The sequence below is a fragment of the Vombatus ursinus genome, unplaced genomic scaffold (genome assembly GCF_900497805.2).
Source record: "Vombatus ursinus unplaced genomic scaffold, bare-nosed wombat genome assembly UNPS02015030.1, whole genome shotgun sequence".
NCBI lineage: Eukaryota > Metazoa > Chordata > Mammalia > Diprotodontia > Vombatidae > Vombatus > Vombatus ursinus.
The window spans coordinates 2,101,431-2,114,541 of NW_020954808.1; the positions used below are offsets into that span (position 1 = coordinate 2,101,431).

At 60.2% G+C, this 13,111-nt stretch overlaps 3 protein-coding genes across 6 annotated transcripts in view; 2 read left to right on the top strand and 1 right to left on the bottom strand.

The window, feature by feature from the left end:
* The window catches only part of DMAC2 (distal membrane arm assembly complex 2), a 4,286-nt gene extending 1,285 nt beyond the window's left edge, over window positions 1-3,001 (top strand). For 2 of the 3 annotated variants that reach the window (XM_027846055.1, XM_027846056.1), the window contains exons 2-7: window positions 255-484; window positions 1,006-1,086; window positions 1,485-1,621; window positions 1,707-1,869; window positions 2,063-2,256; window positions 2,359-3,001. In XM_027846055.1, the coding sequence (XP_027701856.1) occupies window positions 255-484; window positions 1,006-1,086; window positions 1,485-1,621; window positions 1,707-1,869; window positions 2,063-2,256; window positions 2,359-2,552 (999 nt within the window). In that variant the 3' untranslated portion in view covers window positions 2,553-3,001. Of the gene's footprint in view, window positions 1-254; window positions 485-1,005; window positions 1,087-1,484; window positions 1,622-1,706; window positions 1,870-2,062 lie in introns of all 3 variants that reach the window. The other variant, XM_027846057.1, reaches the window with a different exon arrangement.
* A 103-nt stretch (window positions 3,002-3,104) lies between these two features.
* B3GNT8 (UDP-GlcNAc:betaGal beta-1,3-N-acetylglucosaminyltransferase 8) lies at window positions 3,105-6,711 on the top strand. Of its 2 annotated transcripts, none has more exons than XM_027845895.1 (2): window positions 3,105-3,785; window positions 4,716-6,711. In XM_027845895.1, exon 2 carries the CDS (start codon window positions 4,754-4,756, stop codon window positions 5,945-5,947), a length of 1,194 nt encoding a protein of 397 aa, XP_027701696.1. In that variant the 5' UTR covers window positions 3,105-3,785; window positions 4,716-4,753; the 3' UTR covers window positions 5,948-6,711. The 2 variants fall into 2 exon arrangements, with proteins under 2 accessions (XP_027701696.1, XP_027701695.1); XM_027845894.1 differs by lacking the exon at window positions 3,105-3,785 and adding an exon at window positions 4,343-4,429.
* A 74-nt stretch (window positions 6,712-6,785) lies between these two features.
* Window positions 6,786-13,111, bottom strand: part of BCKDHA (branched chain keto acid dehydrogenase E1, alpha polypeptide) — a 10,460-nt gene continuing 4,134 nt past the window's right edge. The window contains 8 exon segments of the mRNA XM_027845892.1: window positions 6,786-7,461; window positions 8,600-8,771; window positions 8,892-9,033; window positions 9,440-9,646; window positions 9,839-10,000; window positions 11,646-11,754; window positions 12,436-12,522; window positions 12,631-12,810. Coding sequence (XP_027701693.1) covers window positions 7,291-7,461; window positions 8,600-8,771; window positions 8,892-9,033; window positions 9,440-9,646; window positions 9,839-10,000; window positions 11,646-11,754; window positions 12,436-12,522; window positions 12,631-12,810 — 1,230 coding nt within the window. The 3' untranslated portion in view covers window positions 6,786-7,290.

Consider the following 13,111-nt stretch of genomic DNA (forward strand, 5'->3'; position numbering starts at 1 on the left):
CTTTTTCCTCTGCTTCTCCCTCAATCCTTTCTCTCTCTCTTCTTCTCATTCTGCCTCTCCCTCTATCCTTTCTTTCTCTCTCCTTTTTCTCTCTTTGTCCTTTCTTTCTCTCTCCTTTTTCTCTCTATGCCTCTCCCTCTATCCTTTCTTTCTCTCTGGTTCTCCCTCAATCCTTTCTCTCCTCTTCTCTCTCTGCCTCTCTCTACCCTTCTCCCTTCCCCTCTCTTTCTCTGTTTCTTTCTGTCTCTCTCTAGCTTCTCCGAGCTGGATGCCCCACGTGGTGGGGAGGAGGGACCCTCAGGACCCTGAGCAGCCAGAGTAACTTTGGCCAAGGCCCGAACCCCAGCTATGACCTGAATCCGAATCCTGGCCGTAACCCCCAGAAGGGGCTGATGGCCAGCATGGCCTCTCGATTCTATGACGTGGAGCAATTTCGGGAGTGGATTTTCCGTTTCTGGAGCTGGAACCTATATAGGAAAAACAAGTGAGCCCTCGGTGAAGGTCTGTGAGGCACCACTTGGGTAGTGAGTCACCTGATCCTAGAATGTCAGAGCTGGAAAGGCCTTTAGGGGCCCCGGAGTCCAACCCCTTAGTGTTCAGAGAGGGAAACGAGTCCACCCAGAATCACATTGAGTCATGGACCCAGAGCCACAGGCAGTCAGCTGGGGAAAGATGAGCCCATTTCCCGTATACCTCCAAGGGTGGCCCACACTATCTTGGAGCTCAGCTGCCCCCGGGCCAACCACCTCAAGGGTCCCATCCCACCTCTGGAATCAAGGGCTATGCTGGAAGACGGCATGACACCCACGCAGTCTTCTTGCCAAATCTGACCCAAGTACAAAAGTTTATGTGTGGGGGGCGGGGAACTGGGGCCAGAGTGTTGGAGCCTGTTATATAGAACCAGGTGTCCTCATTTCCCGATTAGGTGTGGGAGGGACTCCCTTCTCCCCATTTCCCAGCCACCCCTTGCCCACTCTGAAGGAGTGTCCCATTTCTTCAAACCAGAGTCTTCAGCTACACGTTGAAACACTATGGCCCCAATACTGCAGCTGCTCACTTTGTCCTGACCCAGGGGGGAGCTGTCAGGTAAGGAACCCAAGGCTTTTAAAGGGAATGGTCTCAAGGGGACTCTGAAAGGGAGATGTGGAGAGATTTGGGATATCTAGGGAACCTGATAGGGTCCCTCTGGATAATTGGGGGGATTTGGATTTGGGGACCCCAAGAGGGGTTCAGGGAGACTTGGGTTTGAAAGGAGGGAGGGAAGAAGCATTTACATGGCACCTGTTATGTGCCAGGCTTTACAAATATTATCTCACTTAATACAGGACTCAGGAAGTGGGATCCTGGGAGGACTTCAGTGATTTGGGACCTAGGAAGCTGGATTTGGAGACACTTAGGGGGCTGGTAATAGTGCTGGTAGCAGGGATAGAATATGCCTCAGGGGACAGAGTCACCCTGCTGACTTCCTTGCCTTGGCCCCTCAGGTTCCAGGAACAGGAGTGGCTCTTCCCCCAAGACAAGAACCAATTCCTTGGGAATAGTCATCACTTCCAGAAGCTGCCCCTGGAGGAGGTGGATGCCAGTGGCTGCCTCATCAACTACTACGGGCTGGAGAACTTGGGTGAGGGGCTGGCCGGGTGGACTCAGGGCAGGGCCTCCTCTTTGGAGAGGCTGAGAGTCACCTGTCTGTCCCTCCCCTCTGTCAGTGTTCCTACCCAGCCTGAGGTCTCTGAAGCTGTGTGGCTGCCCCTACGTGGATGACTGGTGCCTGAGCCGCCTGCACTCTCTGGGCGGCAGCCTGCAGGAGCTCTCTCTGGCTGGCTGTCCCAAGGTCACCGAGCGAGGCCTTGCCTGCCTCCACCATCTCTGGTGAGAGATCCCCCCAGGGCCCTGCCCTCCTCCCCTCTTGACCCTTCCCCTTCTCCAGGTGCCCCCGGCCTCCTCAGAAGGTGTCTTCGGGCCCTTCAAGGCTCAGAGTGGGATGAGATGATGTGGCCCTCTGGTTGGGTTTCCCTAGCCCCCCCAGGTCTGCCCCTTCTACCACCCAGACTTGTTACTGCAGGAACCTCCGGCGTCTGGACATCTCCAACCTTCCAGCTGTGTCCGAGAAAGGCCTAACCCGGATTCTGGTAGAGGAGATGCTGCCTGATTGTGAGGTAGTCGGGGCAGACTACGCCGACGGGCTGGTGCCCCTCTCTGAGGACGAGAGAGGGGTGGAAGAGAAGGCAGCAGCGGCAGTCCCTGGCGCTCCCAGAGGTCTGATGCCTACTTAGATACTCCGGGAGCCCCTCTCTCTCACTTCCCCAGGCACCCCAGCCCCAGGCTGCTGAGGATCCCCCATCTCCCTTCTACCTCCAGGGCAGAGAACACTGTGGAACAGAGAGGCACCATCGGGCATGTTGCCCAGAAGACCCTTTCCTTGTCTGCCTCACCCTGGGCTTATAGATACACCAGAAGTAAGGGGTCACCCCAAGGATGCTGGGGGGGAAGGGCACAGGGGACATTTGGCCTCCTTCCCCCACCCCTTTCTCTTAGCTTCTCTGTACCCCTGAATAAATGGGGGGTGGAGAGGCCCCTAATAGCCCCCCTCATACAGTTGTCCCCAGAATCCCCTCCATTTCCTCTTTGTCCTGAGATGGGGAGGGGCCTGGTAATTGGAGTGATGGACAGGACAGGAGGAACAAGGGATGAGCCGGGGATGAACCAAGGCGGTGATCAAAGCGGAGGTCTGGCAAGCCCTGGCAGCACCCCCTTGGGTGGTTGCCTCGGAAACCAGGGTGATAGACACCCCAGGAAATGCTGATGGCCCATCCCTCCTCCCTCCCAGCCTCCCCTGGGATGTGGTGTCTGAGTGCAGACCTGAGTCCATTAACTCCGGGCTGCACCCCCCACCCCCCATGGACTTCATTAGTCTGAGGGAGGGAGGGGGGCTGGAGCTCAGTCACTCCCCGAGGTCCCTCCCCCCTTCCTTCACACAGATAATAAACATTGCTGGAAGCCAGTCTGGAGTCGGGAGGCTCCCTCAGGGGTGGGGTGGGGAGGGTGTTGGGGAATGACGGTGGTGATGGAGAGGAGCAGCTTTCAGCTTCATAAAACACTTCACACACATTTCATTTATCCTCACCGCGAGGGGCCGGGGCAGGGCAGGTGCTATTATTTGTCTCCATTTTACAGATAAGGAAACTGGAGCCCAGAGGTGAAGTGATTTATAGTTCAGCTCATACGTGGTGGAAGACAGGGTTGGGATGGGAACCCCAGGCCGGCAGAGGCCTCTGCTCACCCTTCCCCCTTGACAAAGGAGAAGACGAGTGGATAGATTACTTGCCTTCTCCATGGGAGGGAGGGGGAGAATTGGGAGCTCAGAATTTAAAAAGATGAATGTTAAATAAATAAAAGATAACCAGTGGGAAGACCGAGAGTAGGGGTGGGGACTCCCCAGGGTCACGGGGTGGGGGAGGTAATCAGGGACAGGAATGCCGGGGTGTGCCCAGAGGCAGCTAGAATTGGCCTGGTCCCTGGCCCCTGGCTTCCCCCCTTCCTCTATGAGACATTCCTTCCTCCTCAGCACCCAGCGGGCAGTAGGGAAGTGTTTGTCGACAGTTAAGAGACAAGCCAGGGTACACGCACCGCAAAGGCCCCTGTGGATGTACTCTGATGCAAACACACACTGTTTCCCAAGGGGGCCGGAAATTCGTTAGTCACCGCAGGGAGAAGGTGAAGGGGGTGGTGTAGAGGGGTGGCTGTAGAGAGGTGTGGAGACCGGTCCAGGCCCGTCTAGGCTCCAGGTATCTGATAGAGCTAACTGGCGGGAGGGGAGAGGAGGGGACTGGGGAATCTGATGGGGGTGGGGAGAAAGTCCCAGTCCACTCCCCAATTGGGAGCTTTTCCGAAGATAGGGGAAAGAGATGGGAGGGGTAGAGCTCCTTCCCGTCCCTGCCGCCGTCTCACAGCTTCCCTGGGCCCCCTCATCTGCCTTTATCACCTCCTCTTCTCTCTCTTCCCGTGGACCAGTTCTCCCTTTCTTGACTCTCCCCATCAGGCCCCTGTTGCCTGGAGTCCCGTCTCCTTTCCCTGGGAGTCCCCTGCAGCCTCCCAGCTTCCGTCTGTCTGGCTGTGACTCTCTCCCTTTTGAATTTCCAGTTCCCTCTCTCCCAACACCTCTCCCGGGGTTCCCCATTTCTCTCTGTCTCTGTCTCTTTTCCCTCTTCTCCGGCTGGAGAACCAGCCCGTACACGCCCTCTCTCCTCCCGCCTCTCAGTCGATATCTCTCTAGGTCTCCTCCCCAGCCCCGCCCCTGCCGCTCCCTGGCCCCTGGGGGCTCCCCTGCTCCCCTCCCCTCCAGACTGACTCAGTCTGGGAGGAAGGCAGCAGCCGGAGGAGCCTGACCTGACCAAAGCTGGCGGGCCTGGGCCACGGCCCTGGCCCAGAAGTGAGTGCCAAGGGACCTGGATGCCTGGGTCCCCAAGCCCAGTGTCTGGGAGGGAGGGAAAGGGGCGCCAGCCACCAGGCTTCTGATGCAGAAACTGGGAATTGGGGGCCCCTGGGTCCTGGGGGTGAGGGATAGAGCAGAGGGACTGCCCCTGAGAGACTTGACCAAGGACCTGGGGGTCCGGGCCCCCTGCCTCCTGGAATGGACCTGGAATTCAGGGGCCCCAGGCCGGGGGGTCTGGCCCCACCCCTCCTTGACGGGACATCCCGCTCCGTTTTCCTTGCAGCTCCCGGGGACCCCCCCTAGCACCGGGGGTCCCCTGCCATGCGCTGCTCCAAGTGTATGCTTTGTCTCCTGGCTCTCCTCACCCTGCTGGCTCTCAAGGTTTACATCGAATGGAGTTCAGACCCTCTGTGGCTCAAGAGATACCAGGAGGGGCACGAGTCGGAGACCCTAACCAATCCCAGTGCCTCCACGTTCGAGCCGTCCCTTCCTGCCAACCTTTCTGGGCGCCTGGGCCAGCCGGGAGCCCCGGCCACAGCTTATTGGAACAGGCAGCAGCAGCTGTTCCAGGCCCTGCCCCGGGTGGGTGGCTCTGCGGCAGGGGACTGCCAGGCTTGGGGAAAAGCAGCGGCAGCCAAGATCCCCGACTTCGCCTCCTACCCGGTGGCTCACCGGCGCTTCCTCCTCTCCGCCGCTTGCCGAGATTACCCCTGGTGGGTGTCGGGCTCTGTGGTTCCCAGCTGCCTGGGTTCTGATGCCCCCTACTTGCTCCTGGCCGTGAAGTCATCTGCAGGCAGATTCGGGGAGCGCCAGGCCATTCGAGAGACGTGGGGTGGGCCCGAGCATGGGGTCCGCCTTCTTTTCCTCCTGGGCTCCCCTCGGGGAGAGCCAGGCCCTGACCTGGGTCCCCTGGTGGAGTGGGAGAGTCGTCGATATAGGGACCTGCTGCTCTGGGACTTCCTGGATGTCCCCTTTAACCGCAGCCTCAAGGATGTGCTGTTTCTCCGGTGGCTGGCCCACCACTGCCCCCAGGTGACCTTCGTCCTCAGGGCGGAGGACAACAGCTTTGTTAACATCCAGGCCCTGCTGAAGCTGCTCCGGGGGCTGCCCCCGGCCTCGGCCCGAGGCCTCTACCTGGGCCACGTCTTCGACCAGGCCTTACCCATCCGGACCCCCAAAGGGCCCTACTACGTGCCCGAGACCTTCTATGCCGGCCCCTACCCAGCCTATGCCAGTGGGGGCGGCTATGTGTTTGCTGGGCAGCTTGCCCCGTGGTTGCTCCGGGCTGCTGACAGGGTGGTTCCCTTCCCCATCGACGATGTCTATTCCGGCCTCTGCTTCCAGGCGTTGGGCCTGGCCCCCCAGAATCACCCCGGCTTCCTCACCAACTGGCCAGCCAAAGGCAAGCAGGATAACCCCTGCATCCACCAGCGCCTGGTGCTGGTTCAGCCCCGGGACCCCCAGGAGACCATTCGGCTTTGGAAGCTTATGCAAAACCGGCAGGACCATTGTTGAGGCCTTGGCCGCGGATGGGGGTGGGGTGGCCCTCCTCTGCTCCGGCCCCGCCCTCTCTTCCCATCAGAGGCCCACTCCCTGGAACCTCTGCCTCCGGGGTCACAGCTTGTGAGGGAGGGAGGCTGGGGGCCTGCGGGGATCCAAGGGCCCAGCAGGGGAGGCCCCAGGGCCCAGACTGTCTTCGGCGTCCTGGCAGTGACGCCCTCGTGCTTGGCGCTGAGAGAGGCAGGCTGTATGCAGCTTCTATTTATTTAAAACGCCCCCCTTCCTGAATCTAGCCTCCGGAGTAATTTCTGTTTCTCACTAGGGTAGGGGGCCAGAATCCTCCTCCACTCCACCCTGGGGAGCACAAAGCAATGGCTGGCACTCCCCACTGCACCCCCGGGGGAAAGTCTTGCCCTTGGCACCTGGGCAAGGCCCAGCCAGGGGAAGATGGGTGAAAAACACCCTCCGTCTTCGGAGGGGGCCTGGCCCAGCCCACCTAGCATGGCTTTGCTAGGGAAGGCCCACTTGAACTGGGAGGTGCTTCCTAAAAAGGACCCTGGAGCATGAGTTAGGAAATGGGGACTGCAGTCCCTGCCCTACCTTTCCCCAGGGGGTCTTAGCTTGGGCCTGTGCCCTATGGGCTCTCAGCCTTGGGGTGCCCTTCAAGGGATGGACATCCCAGCTTCAACAGTCTGGGCAGCTATGAGTTGTGGCCTCCAAGCCCAGCTTGAAGCCGTGTCCAAGAGGCAATTTTTCAACTGAAAGCCTCTCCCCCCCCCCATCATTTCCCCCCTTTCCCCTTTCCTTCTACTCACCACCAGCTCCCCAAACAAAAGCTGGGCCTGGCCTGGGCCAAATGCAAAGAAATCTTTATTTGACTCCCCAGCTACCCAAGTGCACCATTTCTGACCCCTCCCAGCCCTGACACACTTTACTCCAAATCCATCTGTTTTCTGGCCCTCCCTAAGGAGCCCTGTCTGCCTCTCGGCTGGGGCTTGAGGGACCAGCAGCCTGAGCTTTCCCAAAAGGCCTGGAGAGAAGGCACTGTCACAGACAGGAGGTGCTGGAGACCACTGTCCTGTCCCCCTCCTGCCCCGACCTTGCCAGGTGCACTGACCACCAGGGAAGAGGGAAGGGTTTCCAAGTTGGGGGACTTGTGTCTGTCTGGAAGCTTTAGACAGACATGGGCTGGCCTCAGCTCCGACCCCCCTGCACCTCCTCCCCTATCAAAGTCTATGGGATGGACTTTACTTATGGCAGGAGGGAGGGAGGGGGGCCCAGCTGGGGCAGACGCCCTGGCACCTCACCCCTCGGCCCAGGGCTGGGTCTGGCCCCTGGCCCTCTCCCTGCTCACTCCCTCACTGCTCAAAATGGTCCAGTGGGTAGTGCTCGCCATAGGCCTGCAGGTGGCGGCTCAGGGCCTCCTGCTGTTTCTGGAGCTGGGCCGGCATCTCTTGGTACACGTCTGAGAAGATGAAGCCAACGGGGGGCTTCAGCTTTCGTTCTGCCTCTTCGAAGGCCTCCATCACCTTCTCGGCATTGGGGGAGGGAAGGGGTAAGAGACAACAGTTTATTAAACACCTACTGTGTGCAAAGTTCCACCCTGGAGTAGAGGATGCCCCGTGTCCTGAGGGAGGTGCTGTCTGGGAGTGCCTGGCATTCACAGCAGAGGGGCTCAAGCTAGGAGGGGATCAGGGGAGACTCGAGGTGGAGGGGCCCTTTCAGGAAGCCCCCAGGGCCAAGGCACAGGACATGTAGAGACCACCGCCGGCAGTCCAGACTGGCCCAAGCAGAGTACCCAGAGGACAGTCGTGAAGGCCTCGAATGTCAGGATCAGCAGCGGGGCCTTCATTTGTTATGCACACGGGGGAGGATTGGCTTCCCTACAGAAAGGGCCATAGGTGCTCAACGGTCAACTATACAGGACGGAGACAGCCGTCTCTTCCTCACAGGGTGACATTCAGAGCTGGAAGGGATGTTAGAGTCGAACCCCCTCGAGCCCCGAGCTCTCGGTTTGGCTCTGTCGTCGCACCCTCTCTGGTCCTCAGTTTCCCCATGTGGACAATGAGGGGTCTGGGCCCTAGCGGCTAACATCTAAAAGCCAGGACACCAGGATGCTCAGAGATGGCTCACCCTGCGCCTGCCGGCTATGGCCGCCCAATTGAGCCGGGGCAGTAACGGAAGGGGGAGGCTGAGTTCAGGCTGGAGCAGCTTCCCTCGGCAATGGGATGAAGACTGACCCATTTTCTGGAGGAGCAGACTCCCAGCCTTGTGCTGGTCACAGGGCTAGTGAGTCCTGGGTAGGCCCTGACTAAGTCCACCAGGCCTCGCCTACATCGCACTGCCCAAATCAGTCACAAAAGGCAAGCTTAGAGCTGGCCAGGACCGTGGGGTCAGGCGCGGCCCAAGGACCACAGAAACGGAGGGCCAGGTCAAGCGACCCGGGCCTCCCTGAACCTTGCTTTCTTCTGTAGGCTCCCCTGCCCCCTGCCCCCTGCTCCGGGGCTGCCGGAAGGCCCAAAGGAGACGGCACAGGGAGCTCTCCCAAGGTGTGCCTGACTGATATGGGCAGCTGCAGCTCTGCTCTGGTGCCCACACTGGGCTCTCCGGCCCACCCACTCCAGGGGCTCTCCTCCAAGGTCCCCTTCCATGTCCCTGGGCTCCCACCTTCTTCCTGGACTGCTTCCGCCAGCCCTTCTCCTGTTCCTCGTCCCACCACCCTCGGCTCAGCATGTAGTGACGCAGCCGAGAGATGGGGTGGTCTTGTTTGTCCCAGTAATTCACCTCGTCCACAGAGCGATAGGCCGAGCTGTCGTCACTGGTGCTGTGGTGCCCGATCCTGTGGGAGGGACAGAGCTGGGGGGAGTGAGGCAGGGGAGGGCAGGGACGGGGGGGGGGAAGGGGGCGGGAGAAGGGGCCATCCGGGAGGCGCCCAGCTGCAGAGGGAGCCCCACCGCACCTGTAGGTCATGGCCTCGATGAGGAAGGGCTGGTTCTCGGCCACTGCCCGCCGCCGCGCCTCTCTGGTGGCATTGTACACTGCAAACACGTCATTGCCGTCCACTCGGATGGACATGATGCCGTAGCCAGGGCCTCGGGCCGCTGTGGAGAAGGGCCGGGTCAGCTCCAGGGAAAACCTCTTGGGAACCACCAAGAGCCCCGGTGCAGTGGGGCAGGGGCATGGAAAAAGCAGGGGCCCATCCTAACTCTTGCTGCCCACCTCGTGCTCAGGGCCAAAGCCAGGGAGAGGAATTAAAAGGATGGGCGGTGGCCGGGCAAGGCAAGAAGAACCCTGGGTGATGGGAAAGGGTGGCCCTGTCAGAGATCTGCTTCACCCTGTCAGAACTGGAGGGAGCCCCTGAGACTCGTCACAGCACCCTGGCCGCTCTGAGACCAGGAGCCCAAGGCCAGCATCCTAGGCCACACAGGAGGCCTCACTCCTGCCCTGCAGCTCTTCAGGTGCCCCTCGTGTGTGGGAGAGGTGCCTCAGGGCAGGGCTATGCCATACCGATGCCATCACCCCGATACTGCTCCGAGGTGGGCGTGGAGATGGCGTAGCCATTGTTGCGGCAGAAGAAGATGATGGGGCATTCCAAGGTGGCAGCAAAGTTGAAGCCGGCATGGGCATCGCCCTCACTGGCTGCCCCCTCCCCAAAGTAGCAGATCACGGCCCGGTTGGAATTGGCCCTCTTTGCTGCATAGGCTGCTCCGACCGCTGAGAGAAGAGGGGAGACGGTGAAGGGTCCATCATCTGGTCTGACCCCACCCCCATTTGGAAGAGGAGGGAGGGGACCCGTGCCCCTGCCGTGCCTTGCACGGAGCGAGGCCGGCCAAGAACCCTGGAGGACCTCTGCGAATGAGGGCCGAGGCGCCAAGGCCTCCCCCAACAGCCAACAGCGGCGCTCACCCTGAGGGATCTGTGTGGCCAGGGGGGAGGAGATGGTGACAAAGTTCCTTTCCTTGCAGCCGTAGTGGACGGGCATCTGGCGCCCCTTGCCGGGGTCGCCTGAGTTGCCGTAGCACTGGGACATGAACAGATTCAGCGGGTAGCCTCGGTACATCAGCACTCCTGGGGAGAAGGAGGAGGATGCAGACCTGGCCACGTCTGGGAGGTGGAGGCCTCTTCCACGCCAACACCATTCCCACCCACAAGAATCCCCAGGGCGTCTTTTTTCTGGCCTCCCTCCCCGAGGACAGTGCCTGGGGTCTGCACGGACCTCCACGGACCTCCCTGTAGCCTCCCATTGGCCCTGCCCAGTCACTATCTCTGTCATGCTCTTTATGCAGCCACGTGCATACACTGGCGCCAATGACCTGCTCTCTGACAGAGACTGACGATGCCCAGATCACCTCTCTTTCTACTTGGTGGGAGGTCGTTTTGTGGCTTCACTGGAGCATGGCTCTACCTGGGACGGAAAGATAGATCTCTGTCCTGGGAGTGAAGTCAGGGACTGCGAAAGCTGGCAAACGCTGACCCTGACGATCCGAACACTGGGCATCCAAAACGGAGCCCTAGAATGGCCCCTGCTCCCTGAACTGGACATGCCGTCTAGCCAGGTTCTCCTGGCTGTGCCCCCTCTTCATCTCTGACGCTCGGTTGAGGTGACGCCTCTGGCATACAGCCTTCTCGGATACTTCTCCATACAGTGCTTCCTCCCTCCCACCTCTTGCCTGGGGGCAGAGTGGATAGAGAGCCAACCTTGGAAGCAAGAAGCCCTGGTTCCGACACAATGCTCTGGGCAGCTGTGGGGCTGGAAGTGAGAGAGAGGGTGCCAGCCTACCTCGGTGGAGAAATCAAGATCCCTGCCCTGTCCCTTTACTGAACGCCCGGCTTATTTGAGAGTGCCTGGGTACAACACAGGCTTCTTGGGGTGTGGGGTCGGGGCACTGCTTCAACACCGATTGATTTGGCATTCCCAATATCCAGTATGTGGCCTTGCTTAATGATCTTAGGGACCACCGTTCCTCCTCATTTACAGGTGGGGAGACTGAGGTCCGGAGAGGAGGGATTGTTCATGGCCACATATGGGTCACACTTGGGTTAGGGTCACACTTGGGTTAGGGTCAAAGCCAACAACCCCTGGGCCCACTGGAAGCTCCCCTCCCGAACTCCTGGCTCCTCCCCAGGGGGAGAATCAAGGTGCGGTTCTAAAAGGGCTACCAAAGAAGTGGGGGGGGGGGGGGGGGGGCAGCAGCCACTCCAGGAGAGCTAGCCCATGGAGATTCAAGGGACAGAAGCTGGAGGGAGGGATCAGTCGGGCCCCAGCAGGGTGGCTGCATCAGACTTTCTTTGTTACTTAGACTGATCAGAGGCAAATTCACAGTGAGTTGGCTTTCCCTGAGTGAGGTGGAGGAGGAGAGATGGCCCCCCACATCGAGGGGGCCGGGTCACTTGCCAGGGAGAGGGAAGCAGAGCTGGAGAGCTGGCCTTGGAGCCAGGGAGATCTGCATGGACACCCTCTGCCCTCCTTGCCCGGGCTTCCCTCTCAGCCTAAGGTAGTGCCCAGTGGCTGATCTCGAGGAGTCCCCTGGCTCACATAAATGCCCCCAAGTCCCTCCTGCTGTGGCTGCTCCTATTTCTGCTGGCTGCCTTTGCCCTGCGGGGCCTGGATGGGCAGCACCATGGGCACGGGGAAGGACCATGATGCACTCGTACAGCCTTCCTGCTTTGCCAGATTGCCCTCGGCTCCAGCTCGTGTGCGTACACGACGTACCTGCCTCCCGGTACTGCCCAAACACCAGGTCTGTGTCATCCAGGGCGGCTGCACTGCCCACGTGGGTGCCCTCCTCCCCATAGTTGGTCATGTAGAAGGAGATCCGGCCCTGCAGGGAGGCAGGGAAAAGAACAACAGGGCCCCAAGTCCCCAGATGGCTTACTGACAGACCCCCCCAAGATCCTTCCACAGGCCCTCTCCTCTTTCCCTCTGGCCACACCAACCCAACAATCACTGCTCCTGGAAGCTCCAACCCTGGGCCAGGCACTGTGCTGGGCTCCGGGGGGGCCTGTCCTCGGGGAGCCACAGTGCTTAGGAAACACCCCAGCCTCGGCTGCAGCCTGAGCTCCCCGCGGGCAGGGCCGGGCATCTTCTCTGGGATCCCCTGTGGTCCCTGGCACTGAGCGGTCAGAGAGCCACTCCAGAACTGGGGCCATCTCAGCCCCCAGAGGAGGGGCCCAGGCAGCCCTGGGACTCCTGTGCCACCCAGGCCTTCAACTGAAGCCTGGCCTTCCCCTTTCTGACATTCCCCTCTTCTCCTGCCCCCTAAGGCAGGTGACCATAAGTCAGCTTTCTGAGCACCTGCACCTTGAGGTAAAGGCCCCAGCCCTCTCTCCCAGGGTCTCTTCTCCCAAGCTCTTAGAGCTCCCATGACTCCTTTGCCTCCCAGGAATGGCCCTGGGGAGAGAGTGAGTGAGTGTGAGTGTGTGTGTGTGTGTGTGTGTGTGTGACCGTGAGTGCTTTAGACAGCCACGCTGCCCCCCATCCCAAAGGGCTGGACCCCACCTACCTGCCTCTGGGACTCATAGAGGATTCGGTCCATGGTGTTCAGAAGGGTCATGCTTTTGTACAGCTTCAGGACCACCTCCTGAGGCAGCTGAGGACAGAGCAAGGGGAAGGGGGGGGGCTTGGCCTGAGCCCTCCGAGCCGGACAGAGGGCTTGGGGGAAAGGCTAAGGGGGCCACGAGACCTTGCAGGTCCTCACCTGGGGGTCCTCGCTGGCATTGATGATCTGTCCCTGGCGATCCATCACCCGGTAGACGGGGATGCCAGAAATGACATTGGGTTTAATGAAGTCTAGCTTATCCACGAACTCGGCAGAGGCACCAGGGAACTGGGGTTTTTCATCCAGGGATGAGAAATCTTCCTGCTGCCACCGGGCGGCCTGAGACAGAGGGGAGGGCAAATGTGTCAGGAGGCTGGGGGGCCCCCACTAGCAAATGTCAGGAAAACCTCCTGTGCTTCTGCAGGGAGTGAGCTCTCCATCAGGGATGCTGCAGAAGGGACATCCCTCTGGGGTCCCTCCCAGGCTGCAGGTGCATGTCCTTGCAGCCCAACTCACATCTTGGCTCCCAAAGGGGTGACGCCCACTGGAGTGTACTGTCCAATTAGTCAGAACCCCATTCCTAGGGAGCTGGCAGCCACCCCTGGCAGAACCAATTACACATAGCCCGCCATGCCCAGGT